The sequence below is a fragment of the Helicoverpa zea genome, chromosome 11 (assembly GCF_022581195.2).
Source record: "Helicoverpa zea isolate HzStark_Cry1AcR chromosome 11, ilHelZeax1.1, whole genome shotgun sequence".
Lineage (NCBI taxonomy): Eukaryota > Metazoa > Arthropoda > Insecta > Lepidoptera > Noctuidae > Helicoverpa > Helicoverpa zea.
Genome location: NC_061462.1, coordinates 2,324,237 through 2,347,437, shown reverse-complemented (window position 1 = coordinate 2,347,437; position 23,201 = coordinate 2,324,237). Strand labels below are relative to the sequence as shown.

The window sequence follows — 23,201 nt, the reverse complement described above, 5'->3', positions numbered from 1 at the left end:
TGAGAATTGAAAGAATCCCCTTTTTGTGGTCGGTTTTGTTTGCATCTAAGTTAAAAGCCTTACTCTATTTTCATACTTGTTTACAGGGAAAAGGCACTATGGAAACTTTTTGGCTCGAAGGAGAGATCGAGGAAGAGGAACAAAATGATGCGTTACAGCTATTTTCAGTATTGTACGGAGAAAATGACAATTGAACATAAACCCAAATATCACTAGGTATATAAGTATCTTGGTTGAAGGGAGGAACTAATATTATGTGATTTGCATACTAAACATACCTATTTAGTTTAGTAGTCATTCTTTGACACTCTAAAATGCTCGAAATCTATGAATCCTGATATACCTAGATGTTTTAAACTGAAAAATAAAATGGTTATTTACACAAATACCTACCTATAATGTAGATACCTAATGAAATATAGCGGTTAACTTGAATCATGAGGAAGTGGTTAAACTGACCACTAAATTAATCATTGGATTTTTACGGAGTCATTCATTTCACCGATTTTCCTTTACCTAGTCAATTTCTTGTTCAATTACAGAATAGGTTCTATCGAAAAATTATATTTAATTCTAACGGAAGTAACCAAAGCCACGTATCTGAATGAAATAATTGTAGGTCTAATATATCACGATATTGATATCTGTAATCGTATGATTACCTTAATATATCACGTTTATCTAGACTTCAATAGCAATTGATTGTCATACTGATTGCATATTAATCTATGTATTATATCGAATGAACAAAGGTTTTGTAGACTTATCTAATTATGTGACGATATATCAAATCAATTTTTTTAATATTTTGTTTATAGAAAAAAACTACCTACTTAATAAGAAATACGTCAGACATTTTTTTTTATTGACAGATGAAAACGTTTGACGTTTTAAAAGTACTCCTAAGTTAGTACAGGTGAAATCAAACCACATTTTTGCTAATATAGTAATAATTTAATATCAACAGACGAATTAAATTCGTTTTATTTTTTGTTGCTTTTTATAATTTGATTCAATTAGGTACAATATTGTGTCGTATCACTAGGCTACATAATACCAACTGCCCGGCTTAGAAGTCAACAAGATGCAACATTTTGGAACTGAATTACACGTTCTATTCAAAACTAATTAATTCGAATAACACAACTCCATAAGGTCCTAACTATTTTCTTCTTGACCGGGCAGTAAACCTTACTAACAATAATAGTATATTTAAAGTTAAATCGTAATTACAATAAAAGTGTAGAAAATAAAATATTTACATGTTCTGATAAAATATTGTAAAACAGTATCTATTATTGTTATTGTGCATGATTGTATTTACAGAAACTGTGTTAACATGTTTGTAAAACAGATGTGTAATAAAGTTTAAACTTAATCGTATATTTTTGTTGAATAGTTACGAAATTTTGGTTTTAAAATAACAAGCACAATGTGACATATAAACACAACCAAACTTACATAAATCATGAATGAACAATAAAACATTAAGTTGAATCAATAGCTGCACCATAAAATATTAAAATTTTAATAAAAAGAAACATACAAAAAATCTTAAAACATGATTCTAATACAAAATTACGAATTAAATGGATTGTTCTCTTTTCGTATTCTTTAACCAGGACATTCATAACCACTAAGCTGCCTGGTATAATTTAAACTTTAAAATTTCGAAATTAACCTTCGCTAAACATGTACAGACGGCGGCAAAAATGCAGATGCAATATGGTTTAATTTGAATTACAACAAAGTATCAACTTTTTGCAGTTGACTGTACATAATGTCTGTAATATTTTTCTGTTGCAAGCTCAAACGAGAAAAAAATTAGACAGTTGATTTTCTTCGTAATAATAACGGTAAATGGTAAACAAAATAAGAAGAAAATACTGACAAAGATTGAGCTGTATTTTTTCCTAATTAAAAAGAAAGAAGTTTCTAATAAAACACACAGTTGGCACTAAGGTACAATGGGACGGTTGTGTTAAACATTCCCTTGACAGTTTACATATTTACGTAAATTGTACTAATTAGAATACAAGTAGGGTAAACGCACCTATTAGTTAACTAGGCGTAGTTTTACTAACGTCGTTTTACAAACAAAAATCGTTTTCGTATTATTATTTTTATCTTAAATCAAGTCATGGGAATTTCCTATTTACGGTCGTGGATAATATAATACAAACAATGTGTGTCGAAGTCCAAATCAAAAATTATATTGTTGTTGAATGAAAGGCGTAGCCAAATGAAGAAAATATATTTAAGAATACTTTTTTATATTCTAGAAGAAGTGCATTTTTAACTTTATCAACTATTGAGGTATCGCATGTTTAGCCTTAACTAATTAAATTTTCTAAGGGCGAATTTGAAACTAATTAATCGTTTATGTTGATGTTGTTCCATTGTCCATGCATAACGGATTCTTACGGTAATCCGATTTGCTTCTATATTCAAGAATGTGCACAAAGATTTTTTAGATGGTCACCCTAATCGCCTGAAGCGGCAAGTACCTAACAATATAATAGAAAGTGTAAATGTTTATACTGTATACAATTCACTAACACGTTAATATAGTAATATCATGGAAAAATATGGTTTGCTGTGAACGATAATGAGTCGAACTATATTTATAATATCTAGGTAATGGCCTGTAGTACATAATTGTGAATTACAGGAGGCGACACGGGAGGTATATAGTATAGATTTTTTTATTTTACTCTAATACAAGGAGGTGTTACAACTCTTGGTCTAGAAAAACTCTTTGTCTATGATACTTTAACGAGCTCCCGTGCTCATGCAAACAATGTACCATTGAATGTCAACCTCTTTTAAAATCAATGGAGGAATAGACAATACATTGTACATTAGTAAATGCTCTAATCCCCATTTTACTGTAAAACAAAATTTAAGGCACTAGAATAGGTAGAAAAAAATATAAGAAAGCGCAAAAATACTTATAAAAAAGTGCATCGATCTAAATTCGGTTTCACCCGCACCAAACAAACGTAAATGTAAACAATATCTTAACAACAATTAATCATATGAAATAAACAATTTGGTCCTCAAACCTTTGGAAATACAACAATATCAAAACATTAATCAATAAATTAATAATAAAATGTTGTTCTTGACGATATCTCATTTGAACTGCTCCTGCGTACAATAGCTACTTAAGTGAATATTTATGAACTCTTTATACTATACTTCACTACAATATTTAATAATATCATGATTTTAAATAGTGTTTTATAATATGTCATAAATTGAAATAATCACCTTATTTATACAGTATTTTATTGTTAAATAAGTACTTCATCTATAGGTATATCAAGTATGAAGAATCTTTAAACGACTCCAATTAATATAAGTGTTGTGTTCAGTCTTTCCATTTTTATACAAATCTGGTAGAAAGGACATAGATAACACTCGCTGTCGTCTATATTATTCTATTAAATCGAATTTTATACAGTTCTATCACAATAATGCTGTATAAATTATTGCAGTGACGCAATCAGTATTCTTATTTCTAAGGAATGTCGCTTAAGTCTAGTCCGGATTACTTCTTAAAGAGAGCGGTTACCTCCTCAATCGTCCTATTCTTTGTCTCCGGCAGCTTCAGGTACGTGAAGATAAAGAATAAGATGAGCAGGACAGTGTAAGGCAGGAACACGTAGTTGCCGAGCGCTTCCGACATGGGGATGAAAGTCAGCCCAACTATGAAGTTAGCCAACCAGTTGACAAACGCACCCACGCTGACCGCCGCACTGCGAGCGCCCTGTCCGAACAACTCTGACAGCAACATCCACGGGATCGAACTAGGACCCACGCCGAAGAACGCCACGTACATGAATGTGAATATGACGGCGAATATGCTCATAGTCGTGTTATTCTCGTACGTGAAGAATGCTACAGTCATAAGCACTGAGAACACCGCCATACCTGCCAGCCCTCCCAGCTGCAGCGTGCGCCTGCCCAGACGGTCCATCAAGGGAATCGATACTAGAGCCATTATGAACAACATACTGCCGACACCAATTGAAGACAAGCGAGCATTTTCCTCCGTAAGTCCTGCACCCACGAATATCGTTGTCGAGTAATAGAGAACAGCGTTGATACCTCCCAACTGTTGAGACAAGTGCATCACAACACCAATAATAAGAGGCATTCGCAATGCCCTGATGACGAACAAGTCTTTAATAGTAAACTTCTCTTCCTGTCTGGCTGCGCGGTCTTCTACGTGCATGTCATTAATCTCATCGTCAATTTCACTCGTTCCTCTGAGTTTAGCTAACTCAGCTCTAGATCTTTCCTCATCACGAGCGACAAGCAGCAAATAACGAGGACTCTCAGGTGCAAAAATAACCATCACAAACTGAATGGCGGATGGGAATATAGCGAGCCCAAGCAGCCACGGCCAGCCTTCATTACTTCCTAGTATCATATCGATACCCAAGATCTGAGCACCGACCAATCCAAATGCGACCGCCAGTTGGTTGACTGTTCCGAAAGCGCCTCGCAGTCTCACCGGTGCTACCTCAGATACGTAAGTTGGTGAAGCAGTCGTAGCAAATCCACAATTTATGCCAATGATAAACCTGCCGATGATGATCATTTCCACAGAATCCGCGAGTTTGCTGAAGCCCATTAATATTGCACCGAGTACACCGAGTGTGGCGTTGACGAGAAGAGCATTTTTACGGCCGTACTTTTCTAACATCCAGCTTGCGAAGGGGCATCCGATCATGCCGCCGATGGCGAAGATACTGACGATGATACTGAACACTAAGCTGGGACTGGCCTGGTACTGCTCGCTGATGAAGTTCTCTATGAAGGGGCGGGGAGCGTTGATGACGCCGGTGTTGAAACCGAACTGCAGCATGCCGAGCACGGCCGCACTCACTGCGTACAGCAGCGCGCCCGTCACGCCACCGCCCGCCATCGTGTGCTTCGAAGATTCTGAAAACAATATAGTTCACTATTAATATCTGCGGAGTGCATATCTTATCAGGTCAAGGTTTTAGATCAGTAGCCTCAAAAGTGTAACGTTTTGATATCCGAGATAAAATTGCATCTTGCAATATAGCAATTTAGATACCTACGTTATGAATCTAGGTGGTTCTGGGAAAACCAGCTACTTCACAGTTTATAGGTATGATTATACAAATCAAGTATGATTGATGCTGTTTCTTATTTATAGTATACGTATAGCTTTGGTGTGATCACTAAACGTACTCGAAACTGAAGTTATTTAGGTACTCGGTGTTCTACTATAATATATCTATTAACCACGCCGATATATACGAGGTGTAAGGAAACATCTACAGTTGTGTTTTGTTATTATATATTTGTGGTTGTAATTTGTTATTTAAAAGGAGCCATTAGACACAGAATGCAATTTTGTTAGCGCATGTGAAAATTATTCGTATCCGTTGACAACAGTGAATTACTTTAGAAAATCATTTGAGCATGACTGAAACCACCATCCATTTCACTTTAAAATGTTGTACATGAATAGCCGTTTTAGTAGTAGCGTGTATTTCTTTGATTTGAAATACACTACGATACAGTGCTCTTACAACTCTGCTACTCTGAAGTAATTTGATGTCTCACGGATGTTCAATCCAAAACTGTTTTGTGCATATTTGACTGTTGCAGTAGTAGGCAAATAATTATGCGGCAAAGATGTGACGAGAACTGTAAAATGTACATTTCTAATAACACGTCCTAAGAAACGTCTATAGTTACTGTCTACTCAATAACATTGATAACTTTCCTTACACAGAGGAAAATTAAATGACGAGGACCAATGATGAAGAAAAAATATTTGAAATGACAATCTTACCAAAAGAACCCATCGCAGGACACGTCAAAACGAAACACTGAATAGTTCTAACAACGTCGCCCAAATATTACCTTTATCGACCATATAGATACGAAATCTGATCAAGTTTTAAGATAAAGATTGAGATACCTACAATAAATAAATGATGTGCCTATATCGTTACGTATATTAACATAAGCTACTACTTATATCTTGATGTCAAGATATGCCTTGTAACTAGGGATTGGACTATCGAGTGACAAAGATTGAATGTAATATTCGTCATCAGTAAGGGAAAACCAGCTATATACCTAAGTATTTGCACCCATCGTTCTCATTTAGAAGTTGAAGGTTATTTTTTTAGAACTAACACTAAAAAAAAGATCCTGGATCCGCCATGTTTTTTGTTTAACCAGATTTTATAATAACCATCTGTAAACTCGAACTGACGTGAGAACAATCATCGCATGCACAAGAATTTGATAACACATAACGTAATAGACTAAACAGATGATGAAAACCTTACGTTACCTTACTGAAGTATCTGCAAATTTTAATTATATTTATTTCAGTACTAAATATGAAATGAAAATGAAAACCTTAGCCCCAAGGGCTTAATGATTGTAAACAACACTGAATCGAATGTAAAAACATGTGTTTTCGTTGTGACGTCATGACAAATTCGGGTAAGCCATGGCCTCAGTAAGCACTCGTCTCCATTAAATGATTAAAATAGTTACGTTAAATAATTACTAAAAGCCTATTTGTCTTTATACGTTTCTAGAATCATGTCACATAGGTATCTGTGGAGTCGATCAAATATTAGGCAGGGTGTAGGTGTTGGCTACCTTTCCGTACTATTATACGTTTAAAACCTAATAAATAATAAATCATTAACATAAGTAAGCAGTAATAGAAGGAATAAGCGAAACCAAAGAGGAAATTCAATGCTGCAATAAAGAACATTTTCAATAAAAAAACACGGAAACAATAAACGAAGAACTTCATAAATTCAACAAATTATTATTAACTTGAGAATAAGTTAATTACTTAATATATCGACGCATTATGAATTGCACCACATGGAATAATAACATAATTAATATGTTAATTTACTGCAACTAACAAACCTACATTCTGTAATGTATGAAAAGAAGCCGATGTCACTCAAAATGACTGATTTAGGGAAAACGTTATGAAATCATCACAGGAAAGTCAAATACGCCTATAAGCATTCAGTGTCAGGTTAAGTTTTGAAAAGGAATAGTATTTACCTACTGCACGTAGCACATGCCTTAACAAGTGATTTTTATAAAGTTCCTAGGACTCTTATGGAGATAAAAATGCTTCACTAAAAAATACCTCTGCAGGTGTTTAACTAGAGGGAGTTCTAAACCACAATAATATACGGCAGTTTTAAAAGGCACAATACGAATATTAATGACTGTTGGTCATGCTGATAAGGAAGTGTTGATTACAGCAGTAGAGGAAAAAATAGTAAAAGGCATGCTTCTTTTAAAATAACATCATATAAGAAAGATGATCATAATTGTATAAAACAAAAAAACTTTTGATAGGTACCTAACGCAGCAAAAACTGATGGACGTAGACAACCAGTTATTTCGCTTACAATCTTCAAAATAAATCGCGTACCAACTAATTAGTCCGATAACAAAGTAAAAATCATTATTCCTTTACACAACAAACAAAAAAACAATTGCAACACAAATATTTACAGAGAAACTACCTTAACAATCGACTAACAATAGATCTAAAGAAATCGGAGATATACAAGATTCAGCTTGCAATGTTGTTGTAACACTTAAATCTAATTACGAACAACAACAAGAAACAGACGATAAACCGTGCATTAGTGCCGCTTGAGGAAGATGATAATTGCGAAATAAAAGTACGAATAATAAATAAGCAGCACGAGATGACATTTAAAACGCATAATTAATGATACAGAATTTTCTAGACAGATCGTATTCCAAGTAATCGAATTCTCTAGGATTGATATCGTCCTGGCGATCAGTGGCATGCTTTAAGGTCCAACCGAGAACATAATGATTTGGGTTTCGGAACTGTATAAAATAGCACAAATTTACTAAGTACTACATTTTACGCCACAATTATTAGTCGCCGGTTTGGAGATATTAACACTAAAAATATACAACCAAAAGAAGCAACGTGTGTAAACATGACACTACTATAAATATTTTCAGCTGAGTAAACCGTGACAAAAACTATAATGATAAGATTGAACGATAGTTTGAGACATGATACATGAAACAGACTACCGTATTACATGCATAAAATTACAAACACAAATATTTTGACTTGTAAATGTTTGATACTAAAGTAAGGTTCAAGATTTATTTTTAACTCCGCAAAAACTATCATGATTATGACATTTAACGAGGTTGATCAGACACACAAGGACTTTAAAGTAGGTGACACGACACTTTCTGTTCCTAATCCTGGTAATAACACTATAATAATAAAAGGAGCAGAAAACTCACTAAAAGATATAGAAATAAAAACACACACGTCAGCAGATCACTGTGAAATAGTCACTACGAATAAAATGGAAGTTGTTATAGCCGTGGATGGTAAAAACTGTGCGGTGAAGGCGACGGAGCAAAACGCACTGGCTGCAGTTAAGGCCGTTCACAACACTGAAGCAGGAGTGTCGTAAAGCTTAGAACATAACGACTCACTTGCATTGAGATATTCAAATCGTGCTTTACGCTCCACGAGGTAGTAAACATAAATATTTATAGTAACATCTTAATGTGTTTATCAGTCATTGTAGATTTAGCGGTCGTAATTAAAACTTAAAGTGGGTGTAGTTAGCAGGAGTTTAGATTAACATGATGAACCTACGCAATTTTTACCACAATTCTTGTAAATAAATACAGAAGTAATGGTGAAAGTAATATTAGTCTACCTAGATAGACGTAAAGCAAATATGTAATATTGAACGATATCCTTAGTGAGTAGAATACCCAAGGGAAGTGACTGACTTTTTGCGAACTAGAAACCAAACAGCACAATTACTTAACAATAATTAGGAAACGACCCAAATCGGGCGACGTTATGGTACAATACTTGGAATTCTTCTATGTCTAATCATTGCAAAAACTTAATTTATAAACAATACCACTAGTAGTTAGAACTATTATTGATAATTACACGTTTTCTAAGTACATTTACTGCGATTACTTAGTCGTTGTTGTATGATTTGCATTATATCTCACGAACCCTGACGCGATTGTTTTCACTGGCAAGGTCACGGAATATATCAACAAGTTAAACATAAAAGTGATAAATGTTTAAAACGACATTACTTTTATTTAATTCTTTCGTTAAATGTAAATAATTGGTAGTGATGTCAATTATCATTACAATAACATAAAGCACGTTCGTTGTTGATGCTTCTTTGTGTTGCTTTACGATAGACAAATGTTTTGTAGACTTTCAATTTATATTGATGATTTAGTAATAATGCAAAGTTTGTGTTACCACATTTTTAATACAAAGTTATCCTTTCATCTCGTAGGTTCGCGTTTTAAAAACATTTGTTTGTTAGAAGTCGCGAGTATGTTTGCGACATTAGATTATTTTAATCTAATCACTTTTATTAACAGAGTTTAATGAGCGATTCGTATGCATTGTTCTAATTATAAATATGGGAAATACAACAAGTAACAGCTGCATTGCCATCCAGCGTGGCAATGCAGCCAGCCTTTTGGGCACGATCCCAGCTGACAGCGATGCGGATGAATATTTTGATACTTAGTTTTAATATTTCCCTATAATAAGATCATTTTGTAAAACTAATGAAAAAAACAATTTTATTGACTCTAATGTACTCATTAGTAATAATTATTTTATGACAAAAGACAAGTAACATATTTTATAATTTATTTTACTATTGTGCCTATTGTTCCAGTGCCTGAGCGGTATTGCTAGGTATCTATCACAAAATCTGAATCAAGGAAGAAGATACTTTCATGAAATGAGTCATTTGTTTTAAATTTTTGGGATAAAAAAGTGAAATTAAAACTTAGAAGCAGTTGAATACCTAACTAATACAACATACTAACAACACTCTGCCTATTGCATGAGTTGAGAAACAAGTTTCGAACGACCAAAATAGAAAAGGCTACACTATTATTCGCTAGAATCGATACGGCATCGGTAGCGGCAAAAAGTTCTTAAGCATAATCAAACACACATTAGCATTGAGGTAATAATTTCGTAGCTATACAAGTAAACATAGTATATAGAACTAGCTACTTTCTCGCTATATTTCTAGTAGGCCTGATTCCGGCCTTGGTGAGTATGTTAAACCAGCGGTTCCCGAATTCTTTTGGCTTCGGAACCCTTTTCGTTTCACCATTTTTCGGCGGAACCTTAGCTTTAGTAAGAAGTAAGCTAAAGACGTAAATTCACTAAGGTACCTACGGCTCGTGGCGTGGTAGCGCACCAAATGGTCATATGGTTAGAGACATATTCAGTATACTCAGGCATAGCATGGCTATCTGCCACACGGGCCAGAAAACAATTTAGCCGCCCTTGACTTTGTATATTACGTAAATAGTTTTATGTTTGAAGACTGACAAAGTAAACGTAAAAAGAAATAGATTGGGTTTGTACAGGTGCGAGGCGAGCGAGCGCGATTTTTTTTATCTAAAAGAAGCAGTTCCAAGCACCCGCTAGCATTGAAAGACATTCAGTGATAGCCGGTATCGCGAGCGAAGCGAGCGCAATTTTTTTTTAGTTTAAGTACCTACACAAAATAAACAAAACCACTGTAAATTAATAAGATCTCAAAAAGTACAATATCCACACAAAAAAGCAAATGCAAATGAATAAGAAGCAGCTAGCGAAGAAAGCGCTATTGCTTTTTCTGAACCACAGGAATATAAAATAAACATCAAGGGAAACCTCGACGGAAGAGCACGAAATTTTTTCGGTGTTGGTTACCTAAGCATTTAAACGAACATAAAAACATCACACGTAACATGGAGTCGCGAGCGAAGCGAGCGCGAAATTTTCGGATTCGAGGAAAAATAGCCACTCACTGGAAATACTCGTATGAAGTGTCATTTCACGTCCTGTCAAATGTATGAAAACGTATAATACTGGCGATGAAATAAGCCCAAAAAATGCGGTGAATTTTGGCCGCCTCGCTACCTATTTTTGCCGATTGCCGAAGACCTGGAGGTGTTAAGTTAATCTACAATTTGTAAAAAACGGAATTAAATTATCTGCTGCCGTGGCCTTCCCCCGCCACTTGTCGCGAACTCGTACCTACACTCCCGAGTGGTACCCACCTACATGGTGCCTAAATGGAATTTCGGAATGCAATATTTAAAACAATTTAATTGAAAATGAATAATAATTTAATATTGTCAAAAGTGAAACGATTTACCATATGGAAATCTTGAATTTTCCACGGAACCCCTGAGGGCCCGTCACGGAACCTCAGGGTTCCGCGGAACCCCATTTGGGAACCGCTGTGTTAAACTATAGATTCTGCGCTTGATCTCTCTCCGGCCGTGTCGGAATGCCGTATTGGACCATAAGAGTAAGGGAGTGAAGAATGCACTAAGAGTGCGTACAGCCGTGGAATATAATAAGTCTTTCACAGATGGCTGATCTTCGAGAACAGTCATAATGATCGAAAATCGGTCTGGACGACATCATAAGAACCTGATTGCTTTGTTAAATATTTCACCTGTATCCAGAGGAAAGGGCTTCATACAATGATCTAACTTGTGCATTTTCCTCGAATTCAAGTTTCAGATTCTGCATACGAAATTACTGATTACTTTCTTTTGTATTTTTAAAGAACCAAGCATAATAAACGAGGCATCAGATTAATGTTTACTAGGCACCCAGTGATAAATAATAACCACACACGACGGCTAAGGAAGGCGCTATTTAAAACTAATTGCTTCGGGTTTCTTGTGAGACTTTTTTGCGTGTCATCGAGGAAGTCACAAGTTGTATTTAATAAGGCACACAAAAGAGGCATGTACTTAGGTACTTAATCGGCTCTAATGCTATGTGTCGTGTTTGGCATATTATACAATCCAGTACTTTATCAATGAAGAGGATTTAATTCGCTTGATGTTTTTGGGAGATTGAGAGTTTGCTGACTTCTAAAATATGTATGTGCCTAGAACATTTCTTCAAAATTCCAGTTGAATAAGATAAAAATATGCGAATAAAGAACCCACAATACCCCAATCAAGTTGACTGAATAGATTAATCATGGTAATCATATTCATTGAGAGCACTGAAGTTATGTACAGGCCTGTCATCATTTTTATGTACTTATTGCTGAAGAAAATATGTATAATTCTACAATACATGTAACAGTATATTATTGGGATGCCTTACTCCATGGAAGTTTTTTTCCTACTGATCTTTTCAGTGCCAAGACTAAATCGATTTTTCGACATGGCGATGGTGAAAGGCACACAACGAACTTACTAGAACCAAAAGAACATCAAACAACAAATGTAGCTTTGAATTTGTTAGAAGAAAATAAGAACGAAATACGTTTGTGCGTCATGCATAATTTTATGCACCTCCAGTAAGTACTTGCTAACCACAGTGACTATTGCACCCTACGTAGACGAACGTAATAAAATTTCGTTAAATTATGCATTGTTCCAGTATACAGAAACAGAAACTATACCTTGTATAAAGTAAAGGATAAGATTATACACATGTCCAAGAATTAAACAAATAAGTACACAAACGTCAAGATAGAATATGATGAGCAAGACAAAACTATGGAATCTTAAACGCAATCTTATTATGTAAACATAAGCCTTGTTTATGTAATAAAAGCGTCCGACGCAAGTTATCATTACAATGTAGTCTGTAAATCTAATCTCCTCTACAACCTACTGACGTAATATGTATCATACTAGCATCCGCCCACCTTGTTTGTCTAAAAAAAGACAATCTATTAGTGGAAGAATTTTTTAATTTAACTCTACATACCTATTACATGTTAAGCTTTTCTTCATAATTTTAGTGCCCCGTTGGTAATTTTGGAGTTCGATTCCTAGATTTCTTTGTGGGTTTTAGAAACTTTCACAAAGCAGTTCGGAGCCAGGAAGTAAGTGGTGCCCGAGAGGTCACGTAATATCCCTATGGAGAATTGCACAATGTATTCCTCGGTACCGAGGAACTTAAGTACTTTTAAAGAAAACCGGCCTATGACGGCCACATGCTTGTTTATGTAGCTATACTATGGCCAAGTTTTAAAATATCAGTTTCCTTCTACGCAAATACTTTGAATAATAAATGCACTTAAGGCAGTAGACAGAGGATCAATAATTTTATTATTTGTATGTACCCTCGAGCACGCGGCGTCACTTCCCACGGTTTTCCCCACGGCTAGTAGACCCGGCAAGGCGCGTGTTAAACCGCAATAGCAAACATAATGTATGAAAGTCTGGGTTCGTTTATCACCTTGGTTCCACCTAATTTACTTTCAACAGTTTTACGATATTTATTAACAATTCAATGTAAATATTGTCGATTGGCATAATAATTTTTGCCAATAAAATAAGGTAAGTATATACGCTTTTGGTAGTGGTCAGGAAAACATATTGTACGACGCAATCGAAATACTGAAGGTGAAGGCCAGAATAAGTTTTGGGTCAATAACAAAGATTGCGGCTGATGTTAAAAATAAACTCGATAAAACAACCACAAGAAAACAAAAGAAAATATACGAATGGCGTAATTGAAACTTGACTCTATGCAGGCAATGCCTTAATTACAATTTTCTTTTGATTTCCATTAGCCTGGTGTCTTTCCAATATTAATTAATTTGTTTCAGGAGACAAACGCTTGCTCCAGAATCTATACATATAATAAATCTGTTAAAAAACTGTGTCTGTACATTGAATATATTAAAAAAAATAATAATTGGGTGGGGTTTAGAAACAGTAATGGAGCACAAATCCAAAAAAAAATTCTGTCTGTTTGTCTGTATGTCTGTTTGTTTGTACACGCTAATCTTCCGAACTACTGAACGGATTTCAATGATTTTTTCTTTGTTGTATCAGTATTAAGCCTGGTCAACATATAGGCTATAATTTATCTTCGAAACTTGAAGACCTGATGCAGAACTCCAACAGACCAAAAAAACTATAAGAGATACAAAAATGGTGCCGTGGCAAAAATTGTTTCATGTGATGAGCATTTTCAGCTGAGATAATAAATTTTAAGATCTGGAACACCTGATGTGGAACCCTAAGAGCCCAGCTTCTTTGTACCATATACAGGTATGACGTTTTAGCAAAAGTTGTTCAATTTGATAAGCACTTTTTATTGACTTATACAAATTGAAGATCTAAAACACCTGATGTGGAACTCCAGGGGCCCAGCTAGACTGATAAGTACTCTCTATTGGCGTATAAACATCAAAGATCTGGAACACCTGATGTGGAACTTCAAGAGCAATACTACACTAGAAATGTATAGAAATGAATGTTATGAAATAGGTATGGTGAATCAAAAAAAGTAATTAGTCCGTCTTTTAGATAACCCTAAAATAATGGACACGTATTTTTCTCTCTCTCACAAACAAATAATAACGAAGATACAACAACGCTTGAATTTTGTGTTAAGTCCAGTAACTTAGTACAAATTTTACATACCTAGACGTGGCGTCACGAGCCCCCACTCTCCGACTTTGTTGCGTTATATCTCATTATTATTTTGTATGTCTCTTCCAGACCTCGGGACTACAGAGTTCCGAATTTTGGGAGGCAAACGTGGGGCCGAAGCCAACACGCTGAAGCCCTTTTGAGACAACTTTAATGAAATTGTGACACAAAACCGACGATTATCCCTTTATACACTATAGAAATGAACCCAAGGACAATCCCCGGTGGACGTCGTTAAAAAAAAGACAATCCCCGGTTCTGTGCTAAACTATTGCTAACTATGGAGGAAAACTACTTGGGCTATTGTGATGGGATTTTAGTGAATGACAATGTATTAGGTACCTACATGTAAAAATGGCAGGTAGGAGACTCGCCACCTCACTTACTGGGCCCCCGGGAACCAGTCACTGAATAGCCACAAGAGGGCAACAGGGATATGAGCGGCTGAAGGGTGAGGATACCTCGGCGGACTTTAAACGCAGATTACGCGCTCCCTGTGCTTACCATGAGGCACCTACCCTCCGAGCAGGGCTACTAATCCTGCTCTAGCGACTCCACTCTGGACGGTCAAGCCAAGCCAGAGACGTGAGATCTACCCCCGTCATGGTTCACTCCGACCGGCCGGAGATGGGGGACAGTATACACTCCCTGAAGAACTCAGTTTATATAGCCCCGCGGAGTCGCTACTCCCCGTCATCAGCCTCAGATGTCCTGCGGTGCCTATATCTCATTATTATTGTCGTTATTATCTCAAGAGCCTTTGTCCCAATTATGTTAGGGTCGACTTCCAGTCACGATGCAACTGAGTACCAGTATTTTACAAGGAGCGACTGCCTATCTGACCTCCACAACCCGGTTACCCGCTCAACCCAACACCCCTTGGTAAGACTTACTGGCTTCTGACTACCCATAACGACTGCCAAGAATGTTCAATGACAGCCGGAACCTACAGTTTAACATACCCTCCAAATAACGGTCATTGGTATCCAAAATATACGTAGAAAGTACATACGAACTTAGAAAAGTTGCATTGGCAGGCACTTGCCAGACCTGGAATCAAAGACGCACGCTCAGACTTGAGAGATTGGTTCTCTACCCACTAAACCACCACGACTTCCACTAAGTCACCACGACTTTGTCATCTATTTAATGTTTTTTTACGTAATAATACGTGTAATATTTTTGCCACACACAACTTAAATGCGGACTAATTAGAATCACTACTTTTATCCCTATGGTCACGTCTATTGCGGTTCAGTTCTCAGCGTTTTGTTTAGTCTGCTGTGCTTTTGCCGTTAAAGTACAAAAAATAAATATATGGAACGTTTCTAATGGTTATGTGTATTCCGTTGTTTTCAAGTCAACGGGCCCTTAAAATTCAATATCAGACTATTCAGATCTTTGATTTTGCTGACCCCGTAGTCGCTGGCATAAGGGACAGGATCCGCGTACGAAGTCGCGGGCAGAAGCTAGTATAATAATAAAACATTTACTTCACAGCAGCCCCAACAATGTGATATTATCAGTCTAATCGTACAATGAAACACTTCGTATATTTTTAGCTGCCAAGTTTTAGTGTCATTTCTATTCTTACTCCAGTTCATTGTTCTACAAAAGCTGTAGACATCAATGACACTATTGGACCTACTAGCAACTTGATAGCAATTCCCTCAATGTAAGTAAAAGTGTAAGCACGATGCGGTAGTTTAGAGAAAGTCACATCGGCGCCGGCAGCTGTCATTGCGTCTACGTCATCAATTTAATCGTCACATACCGTGGTGGGACGTGCTTAGAATAAGCTAGGAACAATATGATATTAAGAGACTGGATCATACTGAAAATATGATTTCATGGAAATGAAATTTTCACAAATTGTAATTATGAGGACTTCAATTTTTTTTTCGAAATATTATATTGACTATGACACTGTAACACACATGTCGCAAATTCTTCTATAGATTTTCAAAGCAATGACGCGATATTTTTCCTGTAGTCTTGAAATTCTGAATGCGCTGATATAACGACGCAACTGCTGTAATATTACTTTCAGGATAATTTATTACGTCATCTTTCATTTATAACTTCAATCAGGGACAGCACAGGACACATCAGCTCAGGGAGCAAGGAATCAGGATGTTTTATTGGAGTTTTCCTTAAAAAAAGTTCTTAGAAGACAGTTGAGGTCTCCAAGCTCTATGAGGCGCCATCAACACTTCGAGACAAGTGGAAAAAATACTTTATGTAAAAACATTTTTCATGCCAATGAACCGCCTCTATTACATGAAACGAACAATTGAAATTGGACAATACAGTCCATTGATTCATTATTTACGCAATGACGTCACCAGCTAATAAGATATTGAAGACAAAAAAACCGGCCAAGTGCGAGTCGGACTCGCGCACCGAGGGTTCCGTACAAATCCTGTATAGATAATAAAAAATCGGTAAAAAAACTTTTAAGTTAAACGGTTTTATCTTATGTGCACTGAAAACTAGAAAATAAAAAAAACTGTTACTTACCTTAAACCTACGTAGGTGGTCCCGGTCATATTAGACTAAAATAAAAACGTGGGGCCCATTACCTAACTATTGCTGTAATACTTTCTTCTAGAGGTATAATAGGTGTGGATTGCATCGACTTACTATAATCGTAACTGGAGATTTTGACAATCAATAATCAGCCGTAGCGGCTTCACCAGCGAACGCCGAGCTCACGATCTACCAAAGTATAAAGATATTATTCAGGTAGGATTTCAGAGGGCATTGAGCAAGCGTGGTGATTAATGCTCAATCCTTCTCCATGTGAGAGGAGGCCTGTGCCCAGCAGTGGGACGATAAAAAGGCTGTAACAGTTTATTTTCTAGTTTTTAGTATTTAATGAAAATACCAAATATTCCTCATTCTATATATGGGTCAGCAGCGGTGAGGGAGTGCCAAACTCTTACTGACTAAAAGACCGTTGTGTTTCGTCGTAGGCCTTTTTATATACCAAGACCACGGTAACTCTTTCGAACAATCCCCCAGCCCAGGCAGGCCTTGGCCTTGTTGGGCCCCGCTGGGGTTGCTGACAGTATTCTACTTGACTAGCCCTTTCATTTGATACCCATATTGAGGGGGTTGTGGAAAAAATATGTAATCCGCCATTTTGTACCGGCGGCCATCTTGGATTTACAATGTTATTGATATTACTATATTGTATTGTCATCGGAATTCAAGGTGTGTACCAAATTTCAGATCAATCTGACAACAGGAAGATACTTAAATTTGAATTACTAAATTTGACCCAAGAAAGAATAAATAAAACAAACAGGGTGAGCTAAATAAAACCTGAGAATCAAGTTTTAATCCTATGCATGCCTACAATTTCTGATAGTTGCCCTCGATTTCTCAGGATTTCCATCACCAGATCCTGACCTGATGACAATGGAAATAAACGGCGAGTATACTCTTTCACTACAAAGAAATGATTTCTCAAATCCGTCAAACTTGGTCGTTTAAATTCTCCATTGAAATGAGGAAAATATTTGATGTTTACACCTGATTTTTTAATATTTTATGTAACTTCAAATTTATCATTTTCGCAATTTTTCCTTTATCTGTACTTTATAACGTCGCTTCTTGCCGAATTTCAAGATTCTGAGTTCACGGGAAGTACCTTGTAGGTTTTGATTCCCTAGCGTGTGTCGGAAATTCGTCTAAGGTGTCGGTATAACTGCTGTATCTTTTGATCGTGTTAACTTAGAAGTTTGATTTTTTCACTGCCTAAAGGGACAATAGACCTTGGTATTTGGTATAAATTTCAATTTGATACCTTTATTCGTTCGTGAGAAATAAGGTAGTAAGTTTCATTTTATTAAAATATTTTTTTTATATTATATAACTAAAAAAAATGAGATTTTCGAAATTTTTCCTATATTTGCATTATATGACAATGCTTCGTGCCAAATTTCAAGACTCTGAGTTTACGGGAAGTATCCTGTAGGTTTTAATTCCTTTGCGAGTGTCGAAAATTTGTTGAAAATATCGACATAATCGGATGTATCTTTTGATTGGCTTGGCTTAGAAGATTGATATTTTCACAGCTTAAAGGGACAATAGACTTGAGTATTTCATGTGAATTTCAGCTTGATACGTCCACGCGTTCTTGAGATAAAGGGTCTTGACAGACAGACAGACAGACAGACAGACAGACAGACGGACAACAAAGTGATCCTATAAGGGTTCCGTTTTTTCCTTTTGAGGTACGGAACCCTAAAAATTTCCAGAAGGCGCCAAATATACACACAGTCACTATTAGGGCAGACGTAAAGAACTATTCCGGATATTGCCTTGAACTTCATGTTTGGGGTCAAAGGTGAAGGCTCCGTTTGTACCTACAATTGCTATCACATAAGATAATCCCTGAAACGCTCCGAAATGAATGAAAACACCAAAGTAATTGGCGTTACGTTATCCTTCTCTAGATAAATAAGTGCTGATGAATTATTTTTTTTTCTTTTATAAAAGAAGAGTTTTGTTTGACTGCCCAAATCGCACGCTATGGTTTGTTTTTTTTTTTCGAAATTAAAATCAACACCCTGAATAATTGTTTTTGTTTTGCGTATTCAGTCAGGCATTATCATTTTTGAGAAATATTTACTGCTAATACTGAATTCCAGAAAACAAAACTAGTGACAAACCAGGCAAAAGCAGTTTAAAAATAAATTCATTTACTTATTCAATAAATAAATTATTTTCCTATTCTTTGACCTGACTTGAATAAAGTGCATTAAAACCACAGACGGAAGGCAGTATTCAGTAAGAAATATATCACGGACTATTCGATAAAGTGGAGTGTAATCATGGAATTCCGATAAATTCCTTAGAATGCCTGCTATGACCTAATTCTTTGTGGGGAGAACAATAAAATGCCTACCTGAGTCATGCCTCCTGGTTGAACTTTGACCCAAAACATTAGCCTACTGACATATTGGATAAGGCCTGATAAACGGCAATAAAGCTTGCCTCCTTAAGCGGATTCATAGCCACATAGGGTGTTCTGTATTTCCCCGAATATCCACTAGGCCTGATCAGGAACTAGACTAATATGGCTTAGGCGCAACTAAAGGCCTCCAAGTCATTTAGGAAGTACAGTCACAATTGGACATCGCAATTCGGGAGCTGTATTTTTTTACGACAGCTTACTTCAAGGAAATGAGGAACTAGTAGAACAATAGGGCCTTGTGGTAAAACCCGAACCTTAATATTAATTGTCTATTATGTTCCAGTAAGGACAATAGTTTTGGGACTTCTAGGTATGCAAATGAATCTTATAACTGCTTACTACTAGGACGTTTGAAGGTGCCAATGAGTCAGATATTCTACGATTACTACTTGCAGCCAAATTGGGAGGTGGTGTTCCAATCATTCGATATTTTTCGATGCAAATCAATTTTAGAAAAAAAAACCTACATCAAAGACTTCTTAACAATGAGTAGACTTCAATTTTAACATCAGTCGACATTCGAACAAATAACAATTCCTTCGACTCTACGAGATGGCAGTGACATTTAATTGAAACGACATTCCCAGAATGTTGATAACATTTAGTGGTTTCCCGACGTTTTTATGGGTTTCAGTTGTATTTGCTGGCATATTTTATACTCATTTATTTGTTTACGCCATGCTCTGATTTCTATTAATACTTACCTTTTATAAATAGGTCAACCTTTAGAAGTTTTCTTGAAATATTCCAACGACATATTCATAAAAAAGTTAAAAAAAGATTATGTGTAGGGGGAACACCACATTTTTAAAAGAATCTTAAAAACCGTAGTCAAATTGCGATTTTCTTTTATGGACTTGAAAATAATTATCAGCTCCCAAGTTATCATGCAAAATGTTTTACATGTTGATAAGTCATGCAGTTGCATCACCCACCACCTTCGAAGTTAGGGTACACATTATACCATGTCATGCTATTTTGAACACTCCATATAAGTAATTCTTTAATGTTCCGTACTTCTTTTTACCTGCGCGTCATGGGGAACCCTAATAATATTAAGAATCGTTAAGAAATTACAATAGATATGTTTACTGTTATGAGTATGATGTGACGCATTGGCGCCAAAAAGCCGACGTGCTTAGGCGCATGAATATTTTTTTTAGGTAACTCGTTTTGACACGTAGTCAATTTTTTTATCAAATATTAACTTAACTCTAACATTACTAAGTGGTTATTATTTTTATCAACATCACATTGTTTAAGATTTTTGTTTTCCCTGTGGCGACATTTAGACTTGTTTAATAATAGGAAGGTATATAAATATTGTCAAATCTGCTTTACGATATTAATAGCAGTATTTAACAAATACATAGTTAACTAGGGCGAAAAATAAATAATAAGCAACAAAATCACTTCTCATTAGATAAAATCTTAGCAAATCGTGATCTAATAAGCGAAAACAAAACACTGCCGTAAACGCCTCAACGGTTTTACGTCGGGTGATAAAAGCTGTGAGAACCACTATAATTTTATTAGCCCAGTTAAACGATTACCTAAATCTCGTGTTCGTAAGGTTTCTAGTACATGACAATAAGTGGCTTGCATGAATTTTCATTACATAACGACCATTAATGACTGCTAATAAAAAGGACGATGAACGCGCTTGGCGCGTCGGTTCATGCTCCAGACTTATCGTACAATGCTTTGATAATAAAAATATCGCTATTGTGCCCTTCGTAATGTTTTTTTTTTCGCGTCTTTTAGTTTTTTTTTTATATAAGGATGCGTAGAATAACTGTATTCAACTTTACTATAAAATTTTAAGCCTTTTGAAGTTAATTTTGGTGGGTATACCTTTTTTTTTAACTATGTCAAAAATCATCAAATGACCCCTCCCGCTGTGGGTTAGCAGCGGTGAGGGAGTGTCAGACTCTTACTGACTAAAAACCATCGTATTCCCTCATAGGCCTTTTATGTACCAGGGCCGCGGTACCTCTTTCGAACAACCTGCAGCCTCGGCAGGCCTTGGCCCTGCTGGGCCCCGCTGGGAGGGGTATGTAGGCCTACAATATTGAATTCTATCAAATGTAAAATTTTATACATATGTATGCAGTATGAATAGGACTCTTGAAATAATGATTTCATATATTTATGTCTATTTAACATAATGAGATACATAAATGATTCTTAAATGCAAGTATGTTAAGTCTAATTTTCTTTATATTTATTTAAGGAGTAAAGAACTTAATATTTTCTGTAAAATAAATTATGTATACTATTTAAAGTAAAACCATAATGGTTCTTAATTAACATTTAGAAGCTATTTAAATATAAGCAATAATAAGCATAAAACCTGCTTAAACACAATACCCAAAGTTATTTTTACACTGAACAGAGATTTTTATAAAGTCAAAAAAATATTCAATTAAATTAGCAATATCTTTACTTCACACAATACACTGAAGTGTGCTCCATTATTATTAAATTAACAACTTCATTAAATTAAATAATAATAATATTATCACACTGAGAAACGGAACACAACACAATTGTCTAGCATCTAGCATAGTTACAAATTTCAATAAATTTGGGATGTAAGTACTGTAGTTTTTGTGAATTAATTTTAAACTAAGGAATCTAGAAAAAAAAATAAGTTTAAAACTAAAGGCAGGGTGTGACTGTGTGCAGTTGTAGTGAGTGAAAAATTGTGCTATTTTTCATTATTAGAGGGAAGTATAATTCTCTAGTGGTGCTCTGTTGGTTAACCACAAATGAACAATTAATTTTCTCAATTACAATTTAATTAGCAGCTTTAAAGTTAGTAGCAGCTTCTGTGCAAATTGCAACATATGGTTAAACACATGTTTGTGAAAAAATAATATTTTTAACGAACCCTTGCCTAGTAGGCCTGCTGAATTATCCCTCTGCATATTGCCGGTCAACGGTTTTAACGCTACTGACAGATTAACACGCGGATCCGAAACCGGTTCTCACACATCCACCGTCCAAACCACACCGCTAAAAATATCACATTTCTAAATATTTATTTCAGTTGACAGACCAAACAAACCTTGAAATCAATTTAAGAAAAATGATATTACGTTTAAAAATTAATGAAATCGCACGGAGCGATGCGAATTGTTGCATTATTCTGTGAACAAGTGCTTCGCTTGGGCTTACCCTTCGCACTTTTTAGAGTACCTAGGTAATTATTTTATTAAATTATTATTTCTATATAAATACTTTGTCCTTCTACTAAAAATTACAGTGCACAAGGCAAATTAATTTAATAACAAACGCCCTACAAGACGACTGAAGATGTTTAATAAAATATAAATAATAAAACATACCTTAATTTAAACGAATTATAACTTTTTCACCGAAGTGTCGCTGTAAGTATCATGTTCCAGTTATTATATTTGAAATAATTTGAGAGCTGCATGTGAACTGCCGGATATATGTTTCGTCTTTCTGAATTATTAAATTGGAGAAATAAATAACTTAGGATCATCCGCCGAACCACTAACTGCTATTTGCCCACTGCTCTAGTAACGCTCCGTTCCACCATTTATAGTCGTGGTCAGATAAATCGATGACACCACTGACAACAGGATAGATACTGGAATATGGCCAAAGTGAGAAAGAGAAGAAGCATATCCGATAAACTCCCAAGTAAACGTGTAACAGAGTCATA

General features: G+C 35.7%; 2 protein-coding genes across 5 annotated transcripts in view; one reads left to right on the top strand and one right to left on the bottom strand.

Moving 5' to 3' along the window:
- The window catches only part of LOC124634235 (soluble guanylate cyclase 89Db-like), a 15,819-nt gene extending 14,441 nt beyond the window's left edge, over nucleotides 1-1,378 (top strand). Inside the window, exon 14 of the mRNA XM_047169691.1 lies at nucleotides 87-1,378. Within this exon, the coding sequence (XP_047025647.1) occupies nucleotides 87-194 (108 nt within the window). The 3' untranslated portion in view covers nucleotides 195-1,378. The remainder of the gene's footprint in view (nucleotides 1-86) is intronic.
- LOC124634236 (glucose transporter type 1-like) lies at nucleotides 933-23,058 on the bottom strand. 4 transcript variants are annotated; one of them, XM_047169692.1, is made up of 3 exons: nucleotides 22,858-23,058; nucleotides 22,401-22,525; nucleotides 933-4,953 (listed from the first exon to the last, which is right to left on the bottom strand). In XM_047169692.1, the coding sequence occupies exons 2-3, from the start codon at nucleotides 22,435-22,437 to the stop codon at nucleotides 3,554-3,556; spliced, it is 1,437 nt and encodes a 478-aa protein (XP_047025648.1). In that variant the 5' UTR covers nucleotides 22,438-22,525; nucleotides 22,858-23,058; the 3' UTR covers nucleotides 933-3,553. The 4 variants fall into 4 exon arrangements, with proteins under 4 accessions (XP_047025648.1, XP_047025650.1, XP_047025651.1 ...); XM_047169694.1 differs by lacking the exon at nucleotides 22,401-22,525 and having other exon boundaries at nucleotides 22,858-23,057; XM_047169695.1 differs by lacking the exons at nucleotides 22,401-22,525; nucleotides 22,858-23,058 and adding an exon at nucleotides 8,341-8,482.
- Nucleotides 23,059-23,201: the final 143 nt, after the last annotated feature.

Excerpts from the sequence above, each read along its gene's own strand:
- LOC124634236 (XM_047169692.1), bottom strand. The coding sequence starts at position 22,437 with ATGCAGAGGGATAATTCAGCAGGCCTACTAGGCAAGG. Across the intron at positions 4,954-22,400 it reads AGCAGGCCTACTAGGCAAGG|AATCTTCGAAGCACACGATG; the intron begins GTTCGTTAAAAA and ends TATTGTTTTCAG.